A 25,798-nucleotide genomic window follows, 5' to 3' on the forward strand; every position below is an offset into this window, starting at 1 on the left:
CACGTCAGTAGTATCTACTCTATATATTACACACCATACATAACTAGTGACAAGTATCTACTGACACACAAGTCAGTAGTATCTACTGACTATATTACACACCATACCTAACTCGTGACTAGTATCTACTGACACACAAGTCAGTAGTATCTGCACACATGGGGAGAGAGGACATCAGTGGGGGTGAGACGCGAAGCATCGAGAAGCCCTCCGCAGGAGCTACAATCAGGTTGCCACAGGCCGCCGACATTCTCGTTATTTAAATTCCAATTGTTTACCCAGGAGAGCATCACCGAGTCTAAATATACTTTTTTCAGGAGAGTCCTGTAAAGTTTTTGCAGCAGGGCGCAATGACGCTCTTTGTAATCCCAATTTAATAAATTGTCAAGCACTGGCGTGTTTGGCTATCACCAGTCACGTTTATCAATTGTTTACAGCTACGGGAAGAAACTTGATAACCCAAAATAAATCCATCCAGGACACGGGGAGAACAATCAAACTCGACAGGGAAAGGCACCCAAGTCGGGAATCGAATCCAGGCCCTCCCTGCTGAGGCACAAGGGCCATCAGTGCGCATGAAGGGGACGCGACCCTTGATTAAAGGAAACGGTCACAATTGCCGCAAATGTATTACCACAAACTTAACGCAAAGGCTCCTCCCTCCCCAACTATCAGACATATCTCCAAACTGCCCCCCTTTCACCCTTCCCTGTGATAGGGGGTAGCTCGGGAAGAGTTCGTGAGATGGGGGGGGGGGGGCATAGCATAGTGGGGACCCTTTGTGGTTGGTTTGCAATACAGTCGCTTGTGGTAAATTTGCAGTAGTTTGGGGCAAATCTGCGATACTTTTCATTAATTAGAGACCAAAGGTAGGAATCCACACAAGTCACATTCAAATGTAATATATTTGATGTATGTACAACATAACTTTAATGAAAATGATAAACAGTCGACAACGCTGAGATTGAAAAATATGGAAATGGCATTATGCTAATGCATGTTTAAACATGTGGCCCCGACCCTTCAATGAGAAAAAAAAACAGAAAACATTTGGAGAAAAAAAACCTTATCAAAAGTACAGAAATACACTTTACAGAATATTTAACGAGACAATGATGAAACGCTCTGTAAGAAAACTGATTTTTTTAACCAACTACCATTCATAACAATTACCACCATAAATGACACATTTACAAATGCTCCCTTTTTTAGAGCCAAATAAAATAACATATTTTCAGTTAAAACCTTACTCTTGGAGAATGCCACTACAGAACTATTTTACACTCTTTTAATCAAAGGAGAAAAAATAAATGTCGCCATGGAAAAGTGCTCAACACAGCACACGGGAGGTGGTGCACAGTAGTGAGTCATGAACATAAAGGTCATTCTTTCATTCGACTTGAGCATCAATCTTTCTTTTTATTTTTCTCCTTCTCGAGTTGCTTCTTAATCTTTTCTGCCTTGAGTTTTGCCATCACACTGGACATTTGGCAAATCCACATCACCTAGATGTGCACAGAAACCATCAAGACATTTAGTGTTTGCGATGGAATTTCCACTTAAATTATTTAAACCTTGAGATATTCATTCACAATGGCAATTTGCATAACAATGCGTGTTACTCCTTACCACAATAATCATCGCATTTAGTAGCAATGGAGTGGAGAAAACAACAGAGATAAACAACCCCTGAGAATCAAAATACTGGTACTTTGCAAATGACCTGGGAGGAAGACACACACACACATCAACCAGTTTATCATGAATACTTAATTTGGTATAATATGCAATGCAAGTATTAGTGGCAGTGTCGACTATCGTATTTTACTCTCGCAGGGCTCATGCACACTTTGGTTGAACTGCTATATGATCAATAAACAATTATATTCAACATTTTCAATGGGGGTATTCATTTTATTCCTGAAATAATATTATACCAGTTGTTTCTTACTCTTCATAATTCATGCATGAGACAGTGTTCAAGTTTTTAAACAGTTAAGCAAAATACACTACTGAAATGGATTCCTTTCATTTGCAATCAGAGTACCTCCACACTATTTGCATCAACAAAGGTTTGGATTTGCATACAAACCTCCAGTTCATTGCTGCTACTTCATTGATGTACTCTGCAGAGTACGTCAACAGCACTGCAACAAATGGACATTGTTACACAATCATTAAAAACAATGCCTTGTGTGTAGTATTCCGACGTCGAACTTGGTTTCTGTAGGCAGCAATCAACACTCCATTCCGTACAAACTAGGCTCCCTATCTCAGCACCGTAAGAAACCAACCAAAACCCTTACACTGCCTGGACAGATGATCACTACAGAGCCCCCACGTGACCTTCACCATATACTCTTTCCCTGAACATAACAAAGACACGATATGATGCTGCACAGGCAAAAGGCGTCCAGTGGTGCATCAGAAGTTTAACAAAAAGGATAGAGAAATGCCTCCTTCGGCACAACACAAGATAGGAGTGTGTCGGAGACCTAGTTTTCCTTACAGCAGCCGTCAACAAGCTATATTATGTAGTGACCAGCCAGTCAGCACCAGACCCGACCAAGGAGGGTCAACAACCAGCAGCTGACAAATGTCACATTAAAACGCATTGAAGGATAAGTCGTCATTCTTCTAAATTAATTACTTATCCATGTGCAGCAGCCGATACACACCTACCAAACCAGCACATGATGTTGGCCTACACAGCCCAGGCTGGGGGACATACCTGCCCTAAAGACAAAAACACAATCATTTATAGAATGTGTGTCATGTGGACACTGTGCACAGTCGTCTTAATACCCCAGGGAGCATAGATACATGGCAGTGCTGGGATACAGAACTGAGTTCGTATGGAATTTGGTGGATGCTGTACAGAAAACATCAGCATACACATTGTGAGATGCGCATGTAAGATGTATGTGTGTGTCTGCATAGCCACAATAAAGTTGGTGCAGTGTCAACTTACATAGCAGAAAAAAATACACGATTTGAGCAGTTTGAAGTTTTCGTGTAAGGTACGTCACCAGAAGACAGAGGCCATGGAAGGCGATCAGACCCCACAGCCATGATTCAGTCCAATCGATCTTTGCAAAAGGAGAGGGAACAAACTATGACCCTGCAGTATATAGCACGCAAGATTATTTGAAATTGTTTACGAACGTCAACGCCGAGCATTGTATGCAGACAGCTTTCGTTTTGAACCTCAAACTCAATTGCAAAAGATGTCTCAATGGGCTCTAATCATGTAAAAAAAACCGTATTAATATAAAATTGTAAAGCCCGACCTGTGGTCAATTCTAATAAAATCCCAATAGCACTGTAAGCTGAAATTACAATTATGTACATCGCAAACGCAATTCATAACGAATTAAGGGCTATAATTGATCCAAGGTTTGGTACCGGCACAATACATGACTGTTCCTTTCCACCACTTCCATATAACGATATACATTTGGTCAACATTAACAAGACACTTTAAAGGAGGCATTCTGCCCACGATGACATGGATCACAAACATTGGCACCAATCTGACTGGAAACTATTTTTCGACCAGGCCTCTATGCTGTCGACTCCCCTAACCCTGTTCCAAGTCCTGGCTCAAAACCTTTTGATTCTACGCGCTTTTATTTAACTCACTGTTGTTGTTTATGTTGTCGTATCCTCAAATCTTATAACTCAATTTTAACCCACTTCCCAATGTGGTATCGACTGAAAACTTGGTATACTTATGTCATACTGATCGCAATACTACATTCTATCATGAAAAATATTTTTAAACATTCAGTTTTATATGTTATGTTTCGGCTTGGGTCTAATTGTCCACGCTCAACTAACGTTGGCTGTAAATCACCACGGTTGCTTACGTTATGGGCAAGCCTCGGGGCCACTTCCTGGAGTTCTGCCATTACGAGTACGGTACATTTCATTAAAGCGTGTCTAAAAAAAGTATTTTTAAATATTAATTATTTAAACCTAAGCTTGCACGCTCTATAACAAATAGATCCCGTTTGGTACGTCCCGAGATTCAGTCGCGTCTATGCGCTATATACACACTATATTATGAAGCGTTAAGAACATCCGAGAAAATGCATATGCAGGTGCTTTTAAGTACAGTATAAACACAATACCTTATACAGCACGTGTTAGGAGGGGCATCAAACAGACAACAATCCTGTATTAAACATGCTGGCCAACAGCATCACACCACCACACACACACAATTACAAATCGTAATTGTTGCGATTTGTATCAACACGACCTTGGAAGCTAGATCCTGGATCGTGTTCGGGTGGGCGAATCCGCTGATCATAAACATCATTGGAAACCTAATTTGGCAGTAAAAAATTATAATTGTTTTTTTACCCTTTTATCTGGCAACAAAACGGACACCTTTTTTACCAGATGGTCCAACACCATGTGAGACTAGGCTCTAAGAAAAGCTGTCTCGGGTGTGGATCAATCAACTTCAAGGACAGTGCATACATCAGTTGTGTTTTTTGTTTGCATTATGACTGCAGGTATTGTGGTCTATGCAAACATGACTCATTGTAAAAAAAGGTGTCAGTTTTGTTGCCAGATAAAAGGGTAAAAAACCAATTATCATCATAAACATATTCGTTTGGGTCTTTCGGTAAAGTCACGTAGATAGGTTCAAAGAAATAACCCAAAACTACGTTTCGATCGCAACACAAGCGGTCGTAGTTTTTTTGTTTATTGGAACCAAGGCCGTAGCCATGGAGTCAACATTGGGGGGGACCAAATCTATTTTATACCAATATATTGGGGGGACATTGAGCATATTTGAATTACGGCCTTGCTTGGAACCTATCTACGTGACTTTACCGAAAGACCCAAACAATATGAATTCCTGCAGTCACGAAAGCTTTCAGTCAAAATGATAAAAATAGTTTAATGTTTGACAGATGCGTTGGGTGGCACACGTCATTTGTAATATGCATAAAACAGGTGGAACAGGCTTGCCGAGGGACGCCGTGGGCAAGGTACAGGAAACATCACCGTATGTTCTGTATTTTATCAACACCACAACTTCACAGCCCCCGCACCACGCATTGACCCGCGTGGTGAAGTATGGTGAAAACGAACACACGTGGCACGCGCGTTGGGAGAGCCCCTGACCGGGCGGTGACAGCTTCTCTGCGATTACACGAATCACAACATCAACATCGCCAAGAGTGGACGCGCAGCGCTCGCAACAGACTCATAAGTCTCCATATTCTTAGGTTTTGTCGGTAAAGTCACGTAGGTAAAAAAGATAAATACAGTAAATTTAGCTGTGACGGTCCCACCTGAAGACGGAGACTTGTGTTGCCTCCGAAACGTCGTGATTTAATTGATTTATTATTATATTTCTATTATCATTTTTTATTTCTATTTTTTTTACCTACGTGACTTTACCGAAATAAAACCCAAGAGTATGAATCCTTGCAGTCACGAAAGCTTCAAATCTAGACTCAGTAAGCCTCCTAGGGGCCTGGTGTGTGAGGCCTAACACACGACACAAGTGAAACCACCCCAGCTCTCAGCCAGGCCCCCCACCAACAAAAGGGATTAGGCCCCCCACCAACAGGGAGCTGTGACCCCCCGAGGGACCCCCACCGAGTAGAGGAAGCTCCACAGCCCCGTAATTTGGACGCCGCTGATCGCATCGAAGGGCCCGGCCGAGAGGTTCATGTCGCTTTGGCGAGCAGGCACGGAATCGATTCCTCGATTTTGAGACCAACGCGAATCGCTCATTCGATTCGTTCGTTAAGACTTTATTGTGGGAATCGATTACAGGTAATTTTTAAAGAAGCGTGTAAGGAATCGATTCTCGTGTCGCTCTGTGGTGATGCCCGATGCCGTGGGGAGATGAACGCTTTGACCCATTTTGGCTCACATCGCTTAACTCAAATTAACAATTTGTATTTCATTTTACCAGATAAGGAGGCCCAACTGAACGTTATTTTTTTTCAGAAGCGACCTGTCTATCATACAACGATAGCTTATCGTCAAGTGGAAATGCAGAACAAGCCAGACGCTCCAAACGCGTGATGTTGATTCTAAATGTGGAAGGGAAAAACCGGAGGACCCAGAGAGAGAGACACGCAAAGTCCAAATATACAGCAGCAGCAGCAGGCATCATGATCGGGGTGGAACCCACGACCTCCTGTACACCAGCGAAGTTGTTAACATCTCATAGCCACCGTGATGATGATGAGAGACACGCAAAGTCCAAATATACAGCAGCAGCAGCAGCAGGCATCATGATCGGGGTGGAACCCACGACCTCCTGTACACCAGCGAAGTTGTTAACATCTCATAGCCACCGTGATGATGATGAGAGACACGCAAAGTCCAAATATACAGCAGCAGCAGCAGCAGGCATCATGATCGGGGTGGAACCCACGACCTCCTGTACACCAGCGAAGTTGTTAACATCTCATAGCCACCGTGATGATGATGAGAGACACGCATAGTTCATATATACAGCAGCAGCAGCAGGCTTCAGGGTCGGGGTGGAACCCACGACCTCCTGTACACCAGCGAAGTTGTTAACATCTCATAGCCACCGTGATGATGATGAGAGACACGCAAAGTCCAAATATACAGCAGCAGCAGCAGCAGGCATCATGATCGGGGTGGAACCCACGACCTCCTGTACACCAGCGAAGTTGTTAACATCTCATAGCCACCGTGATGATGATGAGAGACACGCATAGTTCATATATACAGCAGCAGCAGCAGGCTTCAGGGTCGGGATGGAACCCACGACCTCCTGTACACCAGGCGAGGTTGCTAACATCTCCTAGCCACCATGATGATGATGAGAGAGACACGCAAAGTCCAAATACACAGCAGCAGGCGTCAGGGTCGGGATGGAACCCACGACCTCCTTGTACACCGGGCGAGGTTGCTAACAACGAGGCCACAGTAGCGCCCCGTGTGTCGTACACCCTCCTCTACCCGACACACCGCTCTGTTGGGCTCCAGCACGCACGTGGTGCTTGAGTAGTGAAACATTTGCGCGTATGGGACCGTCCATAAATGACGTCACGCGATTTTTGACGATTTTTGCCCCCCCCCCTCGTCACACGGCGTCACAAAAAGTTAGACCCCCCTCAAATATGACGTCACAAAACTCTGCCCCCCCCCCCCAAAAAAAAAACATGCTTCAAATCGCTTTAAACTATTGTCATTGTAGTGCGTATTTAATGTGGCGCTGCACTCTGATGTTGTAGGAGTGTTGTTATAATAATTATATATTTATTTAAAGTTGCTCATTTTGATGTGACGTCACATTCCCCCCCCCCTCGTCACACATCGTCACAAATGTCTGACCCCCCCCCCCTATGTGCGTGACGTCATTTATGGACGGCCCCTATGTTCACGTGGATGCTTTATTAATTGGCTGTGACGGGTGGAGAAGGGTGGACGACACACTTTCTACCTACGCGATGTGAATACAACATGAATTAGGAATCGATTAGAAGCTGTAAGCGACTACTTTTTGTGTGTCTGTAGTACAGCACTTCTATGTTCCGGATATCCCAGCTGTAAGCGATTCGCTCCCGGCTGATTAAATCGACAAATCCACCAATCGTGGCAACTCTGTTCTCATCGATGAATCGCCACGTGCCGGAACTCGATGACCTACAAAGATCCCCCGTGTAACCTTCCCATACTTTTGGGGCAAGTGCTGTTCGCGAGCACCTGTGAAGGTCGTCACAGCACACGTGGGTGTCTGTGTCCAGCACCACGCCCAAACTACACACAGGCACCATCATGCTCAGCCATGGTCAATCCACTGCTGGATGAATGCCTCCCCAACCAAATCCACTCAACACCCGAAACACGAAGTGATTTCGTCGCTCCATCTTCCTCGTTTGCCGATTCCTCGCGAACGCGTTCCATTCCCTTTGGGATGTACAGGGTGGTCCAGATGTCTTGTGACCCCCATTTCATTCTCTAAAACTTTTTTTTAAAAGTAAAGTTTATTTAAAAAAACCAACATTAATATGCAAAGGACATGCAAATGTTAAGAGGTCAATTACTTGGTTGTCATGAGACATCTGGACCATCAAAATTCCAACTGCGATTAATTACCAAAACTTCGGGGTCTATTCTTTGTTTGCATTTGATGGCAGCAACGAGTTCATGGGCTGAACGCTAAAGTCGAGGTCTGCTTTCCACGACGAGAGGAGAGTTCGTGGAGTTTAGCCGTTCACCCTACGCTTAAGGAACGCAGACTATAGTTTACTACTGTATGATCAATATTGTGGGATGTGTGGCCGCAGTCGCACTGCAGTGGCTTGCCTTTACATTTGCATTCACGAAGGCGAAGTGCGCATTGTATCTATGTTGAACTTCTTTCGCACCGTACGTAGACAACCATGCCAATCGGAGGTGCTGGCCTCTTGATGTTCTGATGCGGTTGATGGTTAAAACCAGCGTCCTCGAGGAGGAGGACGAATACCAAAGGCAGGAGGGGCGATGTCTGGATCTCGGTTGAGGTCGTTATTCTGGAACTGAGCTCATAGCATCCCAGTATACTCTCTGTTTTTCTGCACCTGCAACAGCGTACTAACGATGACTTGAACCGACAGGGGGCAGTCTTACAGCGGGAATGGAAGCGAACAGACACCCACACCTAAAAAGAAACGCTCCTGTACCAATGGTAACCTGCATCATTTTCTGGGTTCGCGGACCAGATGGTGTCATGAATCCCTCGCGATTGACACCAAGACATGCAATAACAACAGAGCAATAGGTTCCAATGAATGTTCTGCATCATATATCTCAGCCAACGAGTCAGCGTTGTTCTCTGAGAAGACATCAGCCTCCGTGCGTCAACATTTAGGCAATGTTCCGTCACTGCAGTGTGTCTAAATTAAGAATGACAGCATTATACAGCACAGACGCTGCTGCATACTTTAAAATATGTTTTCAACCACACCGTATAGACCACGTGCTCATGCAGACGCCTCCGTGAGAAGACAGTGATTAATCGGTGTTCTCGCCAGCGCGTGTAACCTCACAGCACGAAGCGATCGCTCCGTGCTACTGCTGCTCATTGCCGTTCAATATCTCCCTCGCCTGAGCAACACGAACCAAGGAATGACCCCCTCGCACTGCACTTTCATCCAGCCCCCCACCCCCCCGTCCACAACAGCGCGCCCAATTAGTCCCACGGACGAGATCACACATTGGTAGCACCTATAGGGGGGGGGGGCATCGTGTTCGCAGTGGGGCTCGTGGTATTGGAGAGTTTCGCGGTTTCGAAGACGCGGCAGCCCCGGTGAACGCTAATTAAAAAATATCCATCGACTATAAAATACGCGTTTTCTTCGCAGCGGACGTGAAAGAGACCGTGAAGGAATTTGAAAGAGAGAAGACTGTTGTGTGCCCTCGTCATGGTCAGAATTCGCCACATTTGAAAAATTACTCAAATATTACTTGGTTGGGGGAAAAAACAAACGACATAGCGACGTCTCTCGCGTGTCCCGACTGAACATTGTTCCCATTTGCACGCTGGTTTCGTGTTCGTCTTGCGTCGTGCGGAGACAGTGGCCACTTGGAGGCCTTGGGATGGTGGAGACGAAATGCGACGTAAGGCGCTTTGAGACGCCGATGAATTACGTGCCCTCCAAATGAAAATTATTATCCTGAACGCTTTCGTGTAGCCCAATAAAAGATAATTATATTATGAACGTACCATATGAAGAGTTACGCTTGCCCAGCCTATGCAGAATATAAAAAAAACACTGCAAAGTGTTGCATCCCCAGGTGGTGAACACACGTGGAGTATCCCCCCATCTCCCCGTGTCCCGGGACTAATTGTGCTTACACAATTTTAAAACCTGGCTCTCTCAGCAACACAGACGCATCAGTTGACCTTTAATTTCCAAGCCAATCATTTCTCGACAGCATTTAGTCAGTCATATCCAAACGTCTCCTCCAATGCCAAAGCAACAAGTGTACATGCGTGTCGATGTTACATCTCGAAGATAATTGTTCAGCTATCTTCACCGAGTGTGAGAAATTATTTATCACACGCAAATAGTTACATAACTGGTGTTTCAAATCGGTGAATAAACTCCAGCACTTGTTGGGTGTAGTGGTGGCGCAGTGGTGAGTGCACTGTGCTATGAATCTGAGGACTCGAGACCAACCCCCACACTGACCAGTGTGGTGAAGTATGGTCAAACAATCCCCACACACCTACACAGCTCCGGGGGAGGCCTTCACTCAGCAGGGTATCGGTTAAAGGATGTGAGTAATTAAATACTTCTAGATTTGAAGCTTTCGTGACTGCAAGGATTCATACTCTTAGGTTTTTTTCGGTAAAGTCACGTAGGTAAAACATAAAAAAGAAATTAAAAATAATATAAACAATAATATAATATTTTATTTATATTATTATTTCTATTATTAATATTTATTATTTATTTTTACCTACGTGACTTTACCGAAAAAACCTAAGAGTAATGAAATTCTGTTTATGCAGCGTGGTAATTTATTTTCCAACACAATGATCTATGGGGATACCACGCGTGGTCATCATCATATGGTGTAGCCGTCATCTAAATACTGTATGCGAAATAAATGAACATGATTGCCACGTAAATACAATTCCCGATCCCATTCACTGCCTTGTGCTTTGCTTGCTCACTCGGCAGCCGTCCAATTAATGTTTTGTTAAAAGATAAAGGTGCAGTCCTGCAATTGTTTGCTCATACCACTGCTGGCAGTAGGGACTCCACGAGAAGGTGCTCTAGGGAGCCCCTCTCGAGGCTATTTTGGCCTACTCTTCCACGCCGAGCAGACAACTTTTAAAGAGGTGGGAGAACCCACACTATACCCCACCACTTGCAACCTGCCGATACACTAACTCTCTGTGTACCCATTTATGTTTCTAGGTGGACAGAGACGGCAAATGTAATCATTGATATATTGTACAAACATGATTGGCACATTAATTAAAACAACATGAAATTCCTTATTCCTCCTATGATGCATCGTCATCCAGAGTGAGGCCTTATTAATAAGTGCATTAATACATTTTAGGGAAACCAGCCAAGCCGCCATCTGCTCCATTGGTGTTCGGGGCACTGGAAAAATTTGGCCTAGCAAATTGCCTGGACGAGTTCCACGGCTACAAGGCAGCAGAGCACAACCCCCCCGCTGTAATTAATGCAATTTGTATTCTTGAGCTCGAAGCCATTATCGGCTCCTCTCCACATATGTGTTGCTGGCATTAAGCATCATCATCGGCATTGGACCTGTTTCAATTAACATTAATTAAAATACTCTGTGTTGTTAAATTGATTAGAAAAAAAAGTTGTAAGAAAGAGAGACGAACTGAGTATTGCTCGCGTTTCTGCTTCGCGCATTAGCTCGCGAGATGACACTTTTACGTTGTCCATTAACGGCACAGCGAGACATCAGCAAATGGTGCCGGGGAGCCAGATTCTCCTCTCGGCAGCATCATTTTTAGATGTTTAATTTTATGCCGTTTAATGGTGCTGTGTAGCATTAAACTTTTACAACATAGTAGACAGCATATAAACCAGCAGCCTTTGACCAAAGCTCCCGGAATGCGCCCAATAGCGTCAGATCTCAGAAGCTAAGCAGCGTTGAGCCTGGATATTTCGTGGATGGGTGCCCGCCATGCATTACAGGTGTTACAGGTTACTTCGGGGCTGCGACGTAATTCAACACTCCCCACATTTTTGCTCGACTCACTCACCAACCTGACTGACCAGCGTGATTACACTCACGGCGAGGGGGGTGGCTCATCCAGCAGTGGATTAGCAAAGGGCTGTACACATAAATCAGCAGATAGGCTTGTGCACACAGAAGACAAAAATCCCCCGCATAGACATGGTAGACTTTTGGGACAAGTGCATGCGCACACATGCACATACACACGCGCACCAAGAATTTTAATCATCAATGTTAAGGCATATCTTACAATATAAAAAAGAGTTTGCATTTCATAAATGTACGATTCTTGTGCTGGATGCTGCTTGCAACTGTACGAGTGCATTGGAGGTGGTAAAGCAGCTCCGCTGGCCTTACGATTCTGCTGCTGTAATTGAGTTTGTGGTTAATTGCTACTCAAGGGTCTCCAAGGAAATTAGCAGCAATCGTGATGCTCTTGTCTTATTAGAGATCAGTGGCCTCTATTTGCCTGCCACTGCACCTAAATATTGCCCGTTTTAGGAACTGCTTTGACTAACTGTCAAAATGAAGCATATATCACTGAGAAAATGATTAAAATATATTTAACGTCGAGTTTTTTCCCCCGTAACAACTTTATTTTATAAACTAATTTCAATTAACCATTGGTAATTAAGTGCAAATATCAATTAGTCCTTAACACCCAACTTCACTGTTTGACTGCATTAGTCCAAGTACATTGCCATCTACGATTTGTGTCTGGCAGGGTGTGAAATTGATGTTGGGCATAATTTCGTTTCGCTTGCGAGTGTTGCAACCTAACGTCATTTCTGGCTAACTCTTTGTCTGGAGATACTACTACAACAACAACACGTGGATCTATCCACCGCGTGCAACAAAAAAAATGCACGCAAAAAACAATCTCGCATGATTGTGTTTTTACTTAAAAAATCCGACTGCGATAATTCCAAATTTGTGCAACAGTCCTCGTCCCACCACCCCTCATACATTTATTTTAATCGCCTACCTAGGGTTCACTGTCTCTGGCAATCGCACGCAATCTGACAAGGTGGAAACGGCGGCTGAAAATTCCACATATAACCACATGCATTTAAATTTGGGTCTCTCTTTTTTTAGTACAGCTGTTGGTGTGAATTAGTGCAGCTGTTTGTGTGAATTAGTACAGCTGTTTGTGTGAATTAGTAGCACACGATTCATCCTGGCGTCCTTAATCCCCGCATGTCGACACCGCGAGTTATGATATACGGGGGTGGGTTATATTTCTTTACTTAACTACACGACGAGAAAAAACATATATCTAAATTGCGTGCCATTACTATAGCTGCACTTAATAACATCCAAAACACAATGTGCATGTTGATTCTGTCTGACCAAACCTTTTTAAGGTAATGTCCATAATTTGTCAATTATTCACCGAAGAATAATGTACCCTTACTGGTTCTCAAAACCCTTTCATGAGAACATTCTGCATTGTGATGTTTGACCAATGCCACGAATCGGTGTTTTTGCCACGTGCGAGACAATCGGCAGTACCTGGAGAAACCCCAACGACTATGAAGGGGCGATGCTCAGCACCACCATCTCCCGGCCACCTTTCCACCGCACAGCCCCCATGCACATACATCTGTCAATCGACGGCTGGATGCGAGTAGTGAGGGTTATTTGACCATGCTTCACCAGGCTGGTCACTACGGCTTGATTAAGGCAGCGAGGGTAGATGTGGGGGGGGGGGGGCATAGAAGTACAGAACAACCATGGATGTCGCTGAATTGCCCTGTTGCTGCCCACCACTGTGTAGCCTCATGTATAACACTTAGAACTCAGCAGACCTCCCAATTATGCGGAATAAATTCTGGCCAGGAGAGACTCATATCATCATCCCTCATGGGGTTCGTAAAGAAGTGGGGCAGGGGGAAGCAATGACAACATATGTATGAATTTAATAAGATAATTATTTAAATATGTGTCTCCAGGTAATCTATTAATGAATTCACATATTTTGTTTTTGGCGGAGGCCCGAAGCCAAGTGTGATCACTGCCATTGCCAGATGGTTAATGGGACCACGTGAAGGTGATTTCTGTACCACTCTGCCCTGCTCCTACACTTCACCATATGCCACACAGCCATAGCTCACGGGGATATCCAGTGGGAGTCTGCCCTCTTAGAACCAAGCCCGCAAGTGCCCGACCTTTCCAGAGACTGCCAAGTCCATCATAGCAATACAAATAAAGTCACGTAATTTTCCCGCAATTTTATCCCTATCGTAATATTGGCGTTATGTCACGAGACAAATTATTCATACGGGTTAGAGAACAGCCCACAGAAGCGGGTATTACAGAGCTACATCTGGAATTCCTTCAAGTGGCTTGCAGACCACAGTGAAGATGGCCTTACATATTACAGCAATGTCCGTCATATGACAGTCGAACCGTTATTTTAATTTCTGAGCCGGAATCTATACAAATTAAGTGCAGAACCAAATTTCATTTGATGCGTTTTGCGTGCAGTAATTTGTCACCAAAATAGTGATCATCTACTCACGACAGTTAAGCACACGGTTTAATTGCAGGTGACTGCTTGGGTATGAACCCAGGCCTCAGCAATGTCAGCTCAGCTCTCTGACCTCTGAGCCACTCGGCCACTGCTAGTATTCTTAAATGCCCTGAATTAGAACGTTGGCTTCAGTCGATTGTTTGAAGATTAACAACTGTGCGATGATGCATGGATATTCCTATTCGTGACCTGCACTGTCTCAGGAAATGTTTACGATCATGAATAATCTGAAGATTACCCGAGGTAACAGGGATAAGATCGGAATTATTTATATATATTATTAATTGTTGTTATATATGTTTACACGGTGTACCAATGTTTTGCTAAACATATTTTGAGATTAAAGCATTAATTGCGGTAAGGAATTAATAAATGATTAATCAAACTTGTCTCATAAATATATGAATTAGAATAACATACGTGACATTAATGTCAAATTTTCGGTTACATATTAAAGAGAGCAATACGAAAGTAGACAGCAGTTGAATGACACTGAGAGACAGGAAGAGGAGAAAGTGCAAATCAGAGACACTGTTATCCTCGCGGAAGTAAATGGTCTTGGGCTGGAGGCATCGTGGCTCGGAGGGATGATGGAAAATGGGCGAGACTGTTGACAGCATGGCAGCCAATGGAGAGAACTTGCGACAAGGGATGGAGCAATATGATCAGCTCGCGTAGAGCAGCGGTGACACGGATTGTGGCATCGCAGGACCGCGAAGGATGGTTGACGCTGTGTGGAGGCTTTCGCGCGGCAGTTGACAGACACACGGCTGATGATGGTGGTCACACATTCCAAATTGCTAGGCATATTTAAAGATGTAGATTAATGACGAGAAAATCAATTTCATGTCCACAGGACATCAATTGACGTATGATTGGGTGATCTCAGTCCCCCGTACCATTTCAGCCACGGGGGTTGTTTGGCCATGCTTCTCCATTATGGTGAGTACGGGTTGTGTGAAACAAAGTAGTGAGGTTGTCACTCACATCTGATGTTAGCTGGGGCCAGGGATACAACTCAGGTGGCTCGATTCATAGTGCAGTGTGCTCACCACTGGTTCAGTACTCCACCCTCAACACGACTGTGCCATCAGCTGTGGTTGCAATGGAAGGCAGCTGACAAACGTCACTTTTGTCATGGCTATTGATGTTTACAATGCCGTGCAAATTAGGTCACGTGCACACGCAATAGTAGTTACTTTCTCTTCCCAGATACAGAGTACGGAGTTGTCATGAAAAAATAGGAGGTATTGAGGTTTCAGTGATGAGTGACGGGCCTTACACATATGAATGGTGTGCTTTGTCTGCCTGCGTTCACATCCTGTGCTGGCTAATTGACACTGCGCCAGTGGACGCGATACTGAATCAAAACTCCCTCCCATCGCAAAAATCTCTACAAACTCACAGCGTCTCGCAAACAACCCTCACCCTGCCTCCCTCCCTCTCACCAATCTCAAACAAAACAAGGATGGAGACTGTGCCGTTGAATGGACGCCGGTGACGCTTTCTCACTATGTGTGTGTCCTTGGTAAGTGTATTAAATTGACGACGACGACGACGTCACCTTACGAGTCACACAATGAGATTACGTCACAAGGTCAGTGACTTTAAATTTCGATTTAAAGCTTTCGTAACTGCAGGGATTCATCTTCTTGGTTCTTTCGGTAAAGTCACGTAGAATGGAAATAATAAAATAATAAAATAAAACATAATAACATTATTCTCTCTCTCTTTTCATTCAGGCGCTGTCTCCCCGACAGACCTGGTCTTCACCTGAGGACGGCTACTTGCGTTGTGGCCGAAACGTAATGAGAATTATTTTTATAATGTTTTATTTTATTATTTTCATTCTACGTGACTTTACCGAAAGAACCAAGAAGAAGGTCAGTGACGCCACACGAAAGGGCGTCTTAGGGGGGGCGGGGGGGGACATCATCGCCTTGGTCGAACAGGCTTATCCATTTTCTACTGGTTATCGGGTCACCCGTTGGTCAATTTGACCGACTTTTTATGTCACGTTCCTAATAGCAACACATCATTTGGCCTATTATAATTATTACAAAAAAACATATATAAAACATTTAGACCAATATTTAATTCATACTGGATCACCCTTAATACAGTCATCGCTACCCCATGTTACAGACAGAGAGCCAGACGGACAGAGAGCACGCATAAGCGCTTCAACATTAGTCGAAAAGTGTAAAAAGTATAAGAAAAAAAACAACCCATGAACATTGCGCATGCAGCGGATGAACTGACGCAATAAATTGGTGGTGGAATTTTGAGATTACCCAAGCTTTATTGTAATTGAACACACCACAGCTCATTGCCCGCACACGTGGTGCTGCTGTTTCGTGGCACCTGCTGGCCAATGTGCTCTCGGTTAATGCAGCAGCAGCAGCAGCAGAAAACAAAATTCATCCGATGGGCCAGGTGGGAAACTCAACCCGTAACATCCTCCAACGGACGGATGAGTTGCAATCAATTGAATAGGGCTTTCCAATCTGCTCAATTGTTGAACGAACGAAATAAACGTTCTATGGATGTATTAGAGCGGTGAGATGGGCCTTCATGCAATCGCCACTTGTTGTAGAGGTTCACGGTTTTCATCCAGTGGCCGCCTTGGAGTGAGCAAGACTTGAAGATGATGCTGCAGCGTCCTCAAACAAAGTTGTGAATGTTGTTGTTCTCTCTGTCGCATGTGTTGTCAACTATGATCAAACCACTACGGTTGCTCCTCATATCAGATTTCAGAAGCTGGGCATGGGTGAGCTTGGTTTAGTGCAGTACTTGGAGGCATGATATTTTACTTTCAAAAATATAATTCCAGAACTGGGCAGATTGGCACAGCAGGATCGGCATTTTTCTTGAACATCGAGATTTGTTTTACATTGATAATTAAACTGTCACGTGGTATTTGAATGCGATGCAATGAAACAGCTGGCTCGCAGATGTGTTGTATGCAAGCACGGCATTTTTTTACACGTGGGCTTTCCCATTGGATATCTCGCCTTCAAAGATCCATCTGATGCCTGCTTGAGATTCCAAGATAAGCAAAGATGGCCCAAAGTGTGCAAGTAGAATATGGAATGTAAATTTGTAGGGGTTTTTGTTGTTTCTTCTATCCCAATGTTTATACTAGAATATTGCATTTTTAGTGTTTTGCGTCAGTGTGAATTTATTGTTTGCATGCCCAGCACAGCTCATGTCTACTGTGTGAAATCTGAGCTGTAGTCCCATTGGACATTTGTAAAAAAAAGAGTTTCACAGATTACTCGAAATAAAGATTCCGATTCTGATGATACCTTAAGCAGTTTCCTCGCCTTAATCTACATTTTTAACACAAATAAATTTTATTTTCTCGTATCTTCGTCTCATTTTATCGGAGATGATGTAACAATGGTCAGCACTTTGGACTTGCAACCCCGAGGTCACTCGTTCAGTTCAATCTCCCGGCGTAGTATTTCGATCAATGGGCATTTGTTTCTTTGAAACCACCGCCACCTCTGTCCCACCCAGCAGAATAATTGGAGACACCACGGAAGGTAAATCGGCACCGCGCGTGGTGGGGTAAAGTGTGGGTACTCTCTCCTCTTCCAAGACGTTTGGCCATCCTGGACAGTAAACGCCAAAATACACTCGAGAGGGGCTCTCCAGCGCCTCCCTCTACTGGGAAGCCCTAGAACAGCAGTGGCGTGGGCAACACAATAGTGGCGTGGGCAAGACAATAGTGGCGTGGGTAAGACAATATCAGGCTGCGCCTTTACCTTTGCTTTGTATCGTGTTTATCACTGGCAGCCTCCGTTGATGTATTGCCCAAGTAATTCATTGCAGAATGGCCCATGCAAAATCCTGCAGAGAGCATTCGCTTGTTTTTAGAAACACATACCACACGGGTATGCACAGGACGGGAGAAAGCAACACACCGAGAGACAACATGCAGTCCTTAATAGCCGCAGAGCTGCAGAGGGCTGGGTAATTCCAGTGAAATATTGTCAATTTGCTGTGCTATGATAGCTGGAGCAGTAAGCCCCTTTCACAACAGGTCCTCACTGTGTGTTGCCTTATAATGCACAATGAGTATCCGAGCTGTCCCCGGTTGCTGCTGTTTCACAAAAGCAAATGTACCCAGTCATCATTGCTGGATTAACTTAATGTGAAATAACAATTTTATTGTGAATTTCATTAAAACATGCATTTCCCCCCGCAATTTTTACAATCGTTTTAACTCGACAAGACATTTGTGAAAAAGAGCTGCATAGCTCATCGGACTCCTCCAGGATAAACAAAGATTCGATTCCGTTGTGTTTTCGGGGTGTACCACGTACTCTTCGGCATGATGTCTGACGTTTCGCTCCACATGCCGGGAGCTGCTCCAGTCCCTTGCGCAATTCGTACGAACGCTGCGGAGAGAGACTTGGACGGTGTGAAGCTGTAAAGAGAATCCCACCCCCGTACGTAGAGTTTGTCCCGTGCGTATCTGGTGGTGTGACTGGTTTTGCGTGTTTTTGAGAGTGGGATATGGAGCACACGTGAGTTATGATCCTCTCCACCGTATGCAAATTAGCGGGGGGATTGGGTAAGGTATAAAAGCAACAGAAATAACACTACGGGGTGAGGAGGAAGATAAGCGCACCAGCCACGGCTATAAGAAGCTGATGTAGTGCTGCCCCAGAAGGTCGGCGCTGTACCTGGGGCTGAGAGTGCTCGACTCAGAGGTTGCGGCAACACGGCCACACCAGGAACCACGAGGACATCCATAGCTGCAAGGCCTCCACTTCTGCTTTCATGTGTAGGGCGACATCAAGAGTTTTGAGTGCTGTATCCACCACCACCACCACCACGGGGGAGACGGACCACGCTGGGAGTGGTGAATTCTCTATCTGCTGTTAGTTGTGAGACCACGCCAGGGCCTGTGCATGCTCTATCTACTGTTAGAGACCTCATCCTTCCGTGTGAGAACATCAGCTGTGGACCCCGGTGCCGAGGGTTGTGTGGTGTGTGAGCGAGTTCGTCGAGTCTGTTGCGACGATTCTAATGGTTTGTTTCTCAGATTTGACGGCTGTATACACGCATCGCCCTTTTTAAAAAGGTTACCGCGACACTTGAACCGGTAGTTGTGTGTGTGGCACACACGGGAACCAGGATCGCCGTGAACCGCTGATTCAACAACGGAACCCGTCAAGTTTGTAATGCCGCACCTGTAACTTTGTGTTAACGAAAAGTTCAGAAGTTTCACGTCACGTGCGGTAAGTTATTCATTTGCACGTCTCAACCTGCGCTCAACTACGTTCTGATTCGTTCTGGATGGTACAACCCAGACCACATCGGAGAGACCAGCAGCACAGCGCGACCTAAAAAAACTAAGCAGTCGTTTTTTTTTTAATACTTACAATAACGTTGACACTTTGGGTGTTTGAAAGATCTGTGGCAGCATTGTTCATCGTGAGGTCGGGTCATTGTGCACAACGTGTCCCCAATCTGTTCTTCTGGTAGATTGGACAAATCCGATTATAATCTAGGTCGCCTTAACTTGGGCGCAATTTCGGGTCATAATTGTGCGAATTCATTCACCTTGGCGCATTTTCTGGTCACAATTGTGTGACTTAAAATCAATTTTGGCCCACTTAGTGCCACGATAAGGCGACAGAGCTCCTAGGCCGCTGTGAATTGAGTTGCAGAGGCGTCGAGGTTGATGGTGTAGCGCTGCTGCTGCTGCTGCAGCAATTAGGCCACTGCCGCCTCTGCGAGGATCGCCACCTTTTCGTGGTGGAGATATTTGCGTGTTCCAATGACCCCGAGAGCGAAGCCGTCGGGAGCCTGGTGCACCTGGTAGGGTCACCCATAGCGGCAAGGTCAAAGGGCAGGTTCCAGACCTGAAGCGATCCAAGAAGTCTTCAACGGCCGTGGGACCGGCGGTACGGGAGGCTGTAAGTCTCAACGTCTTGGACATGCCACTGGATCGAGCCACTGACCGGTCAATATCGTGTGGATCCCACCCCGCTCACCGGGGTCCCCGCGTAAATCAATCCCGAGGATGCAGGCTTTCGTCCGGTTAGGGGGAAAGTCACCACACAGCCTGATTGACGTCATCCTCGAACCCCGAGGGGCCGCCGACGACCTCCACGACGAAGACCTCCACGACGCGACTGCTTGCGGAAGGGCCGCGGCGCGAGGAAGCTCGAGAAAGATTGTCGCTTGGCCGATTCTTGCACAATGGCCAGGCATCTTTGAGGAGGTTGACACACCCACACTTTGACCCACCGTACACAGTCTGCCGATCCACTAACTGTGATGGATCTATTTATATTGATGGGTGCTTTGGCAGGTTCAGTAATTCCGTAGAAAAATCCACCATTACCTTCAAACGTTAATATAGCAGAACCCATTGGTGTACATGATAATTACAGAAAATAAAATTTTTACTGCAAAATTGATGTCAATCTTTTAAAATTGTCTTCACAATGTTAGGAAGCGGTACGGTTGCAGATTAAGTCCATAAATATACCAGTGGATCTATCGTATTAACCAAGGCACTTACGTGAGATACACCGTTAATACGATTGATAATTCAATACAAATCTGGAACAGATTGTTGCAAATAAATGTCAGAATAATAGAAATTTCCACATTTCAACGCCGATTAAATCGATAAGTTTAATATTGTGTCATGCCTCAATAGAATTGATGCCAAGTATCAAATCGCTGGGGATGTTATGCTCACTCTGTAAACTTTATAAATGCCAAGCATTTCCCCAAGAGATTTGTTTTATCCACTTGATGTTCACGTCAATTCTAATTTGGGCCTACTTTATTTACTTTGACACGTGATTGTGTTTCGTCCGTATTTGTATGTTGATGGCACATTTCATTCCCCATTACCCAGGCAATGAAAATGTAACATATTTTGGATGCCTGTGCAAACTCAAAACAATTCTTCGTTTAAGGGGACATTGGAATATTGGGGATTCGAAATCACAGCGACCAGACCTCTGAAGCCTCAAGCAATGCTAGTCCGAGACTCGCGCACTTAAAGGCTTTCTCTCACTATCGTTTACATACAGACCCGAACCTCCGATTCACATACATAGCCACACCTCCGATTAGCACGGTTGGATACGTTCGGTGCGACAGACATTCTACATGCATACATATAAAAGTTCAACGCAATTACATTACAGGGAAAATTAGTATTGTGTTTCTTAAGTTCTGACTTTGCTATACCAATGCCCAGTCATTAAATACAAATTGCAGCCCTCAAACATTGAGACATCCCTGCCGCCCACCCAACAAACTGAATGTTTAAAAAAATAATGTATCCAGATGTTCCCATCTGCGTCATATCACGAGGCGGGGTATCCGTTGGGATCTCCCTCACAGGGGGTGCACACCTGAAATTGGGGGAACATCCCACAGAAGCAGATATTGGGGAGCTCCTTCCGAGACCCCTTCCAATGACCTTTGCTCCACACACAGTAGGGGGCAGCACTTTCCCGTCAGCCCTGCCGCTTGCAGTAATGTTCGTCGCATGAGGGTCAAATTGATGAAACTGGAAATTAGCCAAATTAAGAGGCAAAATGAAATTGAGCGCCGCGGCTAATTAGTGCAGTCATTCGACTTGGCTGAGACGCTCACCTTGCTGCACGTGAGAACCTAGCTTCATCACGTGTGGCTGGAACTCGGATTCCAACCCAGAATTGTCGTGGTGCTGGCTTGCCTCTCTGACCTCTGAGCGACCCGGCCACCAGGTCCCAGCCCGAGAGGAGTTCGCGTTGTATTACTTCACCCTCCTGGTCGTCTCTGTACTGTCGCCATTCAGGCCTGCTGTCACTCCATTTCAGATCGATTCTTTTTATAAAAATATTTTCCCTACTTCGTTTGTGTTATTTCTCTATTTGTTCTGCCTCATATGTATGTATGTTGAACTTATTTTAGCACCGTACGTAGCCAACCATACATTTGTATGGTTTTTATTAACCTCGTGAGCCTGAATGTAACGGCAGCATATACATTTTTTTAACGTTCAAACGTCAAGCAACCATCGATTCCAACACACATTCGTTCGATGCATATTTCGTTAGCCTTAGCATCGATACGAATCGATGTATCATTACCTCTATACCGAGAGTACTGAATCCTCATTATCATCATTAGCCACGACCAATCCATTGCCGAATGAAGGCCATTCCTAGCCACCAACCCAGCACCCGCACGCGAATTAATTCCATCGCTCCATCTCCTCTGTGCAAGACCGCTGGGATACGTTTCGTTTTTCGAGTGCCCCTGTGTTTTTAAGGTGACGATGTGGCGAGGGATGGGGCTGCGGATGCCAAGATACAAACGGCACGCCGTGAATGTGCGAGCGCCAAACGCAGCCCAACTTTAGTCGCCACACATCAAGTAACACTTAAGAGGTGTGAGTGCACACGGATGGCACAAAGACACTGCTGTCAGGAAACACAGAAACCGCAGCTGAGTCGTACACTCTGCACTGCCAAGCCCTTGAACGGCACCACGGCGAGCTGACAATAACGGGTGTATTCATTTGCACATGCACGGTGCTGTGAGCACACCGATACCCACAGTGCCAAGTGCATACAAATGTTGCTAAGATGAAGAGACCTGGCAGGTTGGAGGAGACCAGAGCTTGCTGCCATCCTGGTGGGTTCAGATAAGAATCGGACAAGAATATAAATCAACATCCCAATATGTTGACACTGTGAAATGGTATACGATATTAGTTCCACAGTAATCATATTTTATTCTTTTGAGTTAGATCTTGCAGGTTCAATGCCACTTTTTTACAAAAACCCTCCACCACCCAACAGAGCCATCAAATCAAGTTGTCACGTGGGAAACTATGCCAATTGATTTTTTTTTTTCTGCAAACCGGAAAGTTTAAAAGCAAGCAGAATGTTGACAACTTAACAACTATAAAACTAAATGTTTTTACAAGTTAAAGCCAACTTAGCGACCTGGCCACAAATGATAGTTCGACGAAGTGGCTTATTACGTGGATATTTATAGCAGCCAAACACTTTATGACGTGTTGCTGGAAATAAAATCCAGTCTCATCAGGTTTTGACAATAACGAAATCACAATATTTAGATTTAAAGCTTTCGTGACTGCAGGGATTCATCTTCTTGGTTCTTTCGGTAAAGTCACGTAGAAAGGAAATATATATTTTTTTAATCATTTTTATTATATTATTTTATCATTTCCCTTCTACGTGACTTTACCGAAAGAACCAAGAAGAGAAATCACAGTAATTATATAACGCCCGACATTTTGCTTCACCCGCTTGCAAACAGTTCCTGAAAGTATGTGGTATCGAAACGTCAGACATCGCAACCAACAGCACGCGGCTCTACCCAACAAAACGCATCGGAGGTCTGCGCAGCACAACCCGCGACAGCCTCGGCAGTTGAATAGTAGAACCTGTATCTTGGTTGTCACTCTTTGGCGACATTTGCTACGATACCGAGCACGCCGATCGAGAAGAGCAGACAACGAACGCAACCGCCTGTTACCCCGCGTTACAGCCGCGCTCGTGCCGATGGATCGGCGCTTGAAAGGCGCTCCGGAACATAATGGCGCATTCAGGTGCGATGTGAATTGATGGATATTGCGGCTGCCTCGAAACAAAAAGAGAGATTTCCTCATTCCTATTTAGTGCCCAACAAAGGGGAACAAACATTCATTGTGACACTCTTCTCTCGGTGGCGGGCAACTTGCATTCTTCGGTAATGAAGACGGATCGCTCGAGTCGAACGATGGCAGCAGGAAAACCTGCGACGATTTGAAGGTCCACATCTCACGCTAAGGGCCCCCTGTTGGGTGTCTGTCAAGATGTCGTAGTCGTTGTTTTTATTTGGTGAAAGTCACAGCAGCGCAGGTTGCGGCACGCTAGACAACAAGCAACTGCAGCAGGCACGCCTCTGGTCCACGCTGATGTGGGGGCCAGACACTCTACCGCGATTTTACGTGTAAATTTACCTCGCCTATCCGTAAACAAAAGCGAGGATAATGACGGATCGGATGGCATTTGCCGACGAATTTCACTTATCTGCAAAATATTCGAGCGCACGACTCGATTTCCCGAAGAGCATGCTAGCGAAAAGCAGTTGCAGATCCACCCACGGATAATCGGATTAATTTCCCACGTGATTCCCCATCAGATAATGGTTAAGGGGAAGCCATTCCGCAATTTGGGATGGGGAAAAAACTGCGGATAATTCCAAATAGGAAGCATAGGGGCGTAGACAGTGAGTTTTTGCCGACCCTACAGCTCTTGCTGAAAAAAAAGTCAGCTCTATTTCAAAAGCTGCTGGCAATTCTAGCGAGCTCAAAAAAGTTTTAATTTACGCTTTTAGGAGTAAAAAAAAAACGAATCGTATTCGATTGAAAACTAAGAATGGAAAACAATAAAGTTAGTCAGATTAGACAACCTTTTAAATATGCATATCACCTTCAGTCGCTTATTGTTTATCTTAACAAAATATATTCCAATTAGAAAGTCTAAACTACAGAGCCACAACCTCCATCTGTTCCTTTGCTATCCGCGCTGTACCTTTTATCCTCCTTAAGCATTAAGCCTGAAACAAAGTTGAAATAGTCATGCATCATCTGCACTCTTCCTTTCATAACGCAATCGCAAAGCTAATTGTTGTGTTCATATCCAGAGGGAATAAATCGTGGTGTTTCGGATATGCAACTGCAAAACAGCTGTTTGTGTAATACAGTGAAAGCAAATTACAACGAAAAGTCATCCAGAATATGTACACCCTGAAAGTGACAATCTCAACCCATTCGTCAACACGGAAATCATATATACACACCTAACAGGTGACATCTTAGGTAATGGCCCTTCGACAGAGCAGATAGAGGCATTCTTAAAATGGCATTTCGATCAGAGCCCCATGGTGTTATGGTGCAGTATCCGACCATTACCCACTTCCTGGTCTTTGTATCGCCCTGCAATGGGAAAGGACAACTACCCTATCCCGTCGCCTGTTATACAATTGTTTTGTTTAAACTTTGCAGGTGAGGAATTCGGAACACTTTGCTTACCATAATCCGTCGCATTGCAGTACCGTACGAGTCTTGATTTACCGGGCTGCTGCTTAGGATGTGATGTGTGTACTGACTCCCTCTGTGCCCTCTGCATGTCAGAGTGTCACTCTATATTTAAGCCTTTATCACCTCCTCTCTCGCTCTCTCTGGACAGGGCTGTTGTTTGAAGTGCGTTGAGTCTTGCTGCGGTGTTCTGGGAATGCCATGTGTGGCGGTAGCTCTCGAGATAGCTTCAGCTTTATAAAGGCGGACATGGAGCTCATGAGAACTGGTATTGCTAACTAATTTTAATTTACAATACTGTTTCAGTTATATGAATAATCGGTGTGTACGAGCTATGACAGGCGGTTACAAAAAAAGAATAACAAACAGGGATGGACCAAAAACTGCAGGGTGCAAGGAAGCATGGGGAGGTTGCACGGTTGAAGAGGCTAAAAGAGGAACACAGAGATTAGAGGACA

The 25,798-nt window shown here is 44.8% G+C and overlaps 1 protein-coding gene across 2 annotated transcripts; it reads right to left on the reverse strand.

The window, feature by feature from the left end:
- Nucleotides 1-902: 902 nt before the first annotated feature.
- TMEM18 (transmembrane protein 18) lies at nucleotides 903-25,422 on the reverse strand. 2 transcript variants are annotated; one of them, XM_061569163.1, is made up of 5 exons: nucleotides 25,335-25,422; nucleotides 2,972-3,089; nucleotides 2,093-2,147; nucleotides 1,630-1,723; nucleotides 903-1,505 (listed from the first exon to the last, which is right to left on the reverse strand). In XM_061569163.1, the coding sequence occupies exons 1-5, from the start codon at nucleotides 25,347-25,349 to the stop codon at nucleotides 1,407-1,409; spliced, it is 381 nt and encodes a 126-aa protein (XP_061425147.1). In that variant the 5' UTR covers nucleotides 25,350-25,422; the 3' UTR covers nucleotides 903-1,406. The 2 variants fall into 2 exon arrangements, with proteins under 2 accessions (XP_061425147.1, XP_061425146.1); XM_061569162.1 differs by lacking the exon at nucleotides 25,335-25,422 and adding an exon at nucleotides 5,623-5,758.
- Nucleotides 25,423-25,798: the final 376 nt, after the last annotated feature.

Source organism: Lethenteron reissneri, chromosome 42 (assembly GCF_015708825.2).
Source record: "Lethenteron reissneri isolate LAM-NWPU_2019-01 chromosome 42, ASM1570882v1, whole genome shotgun sequence".
NCBI classification, from domain to species: Eukaryota; Metazoa; Chordata; class Hyperoartia; order Petromyzontiformes; family Petromyzontidae; genus Lethenteron; species Lethenteron reissneri.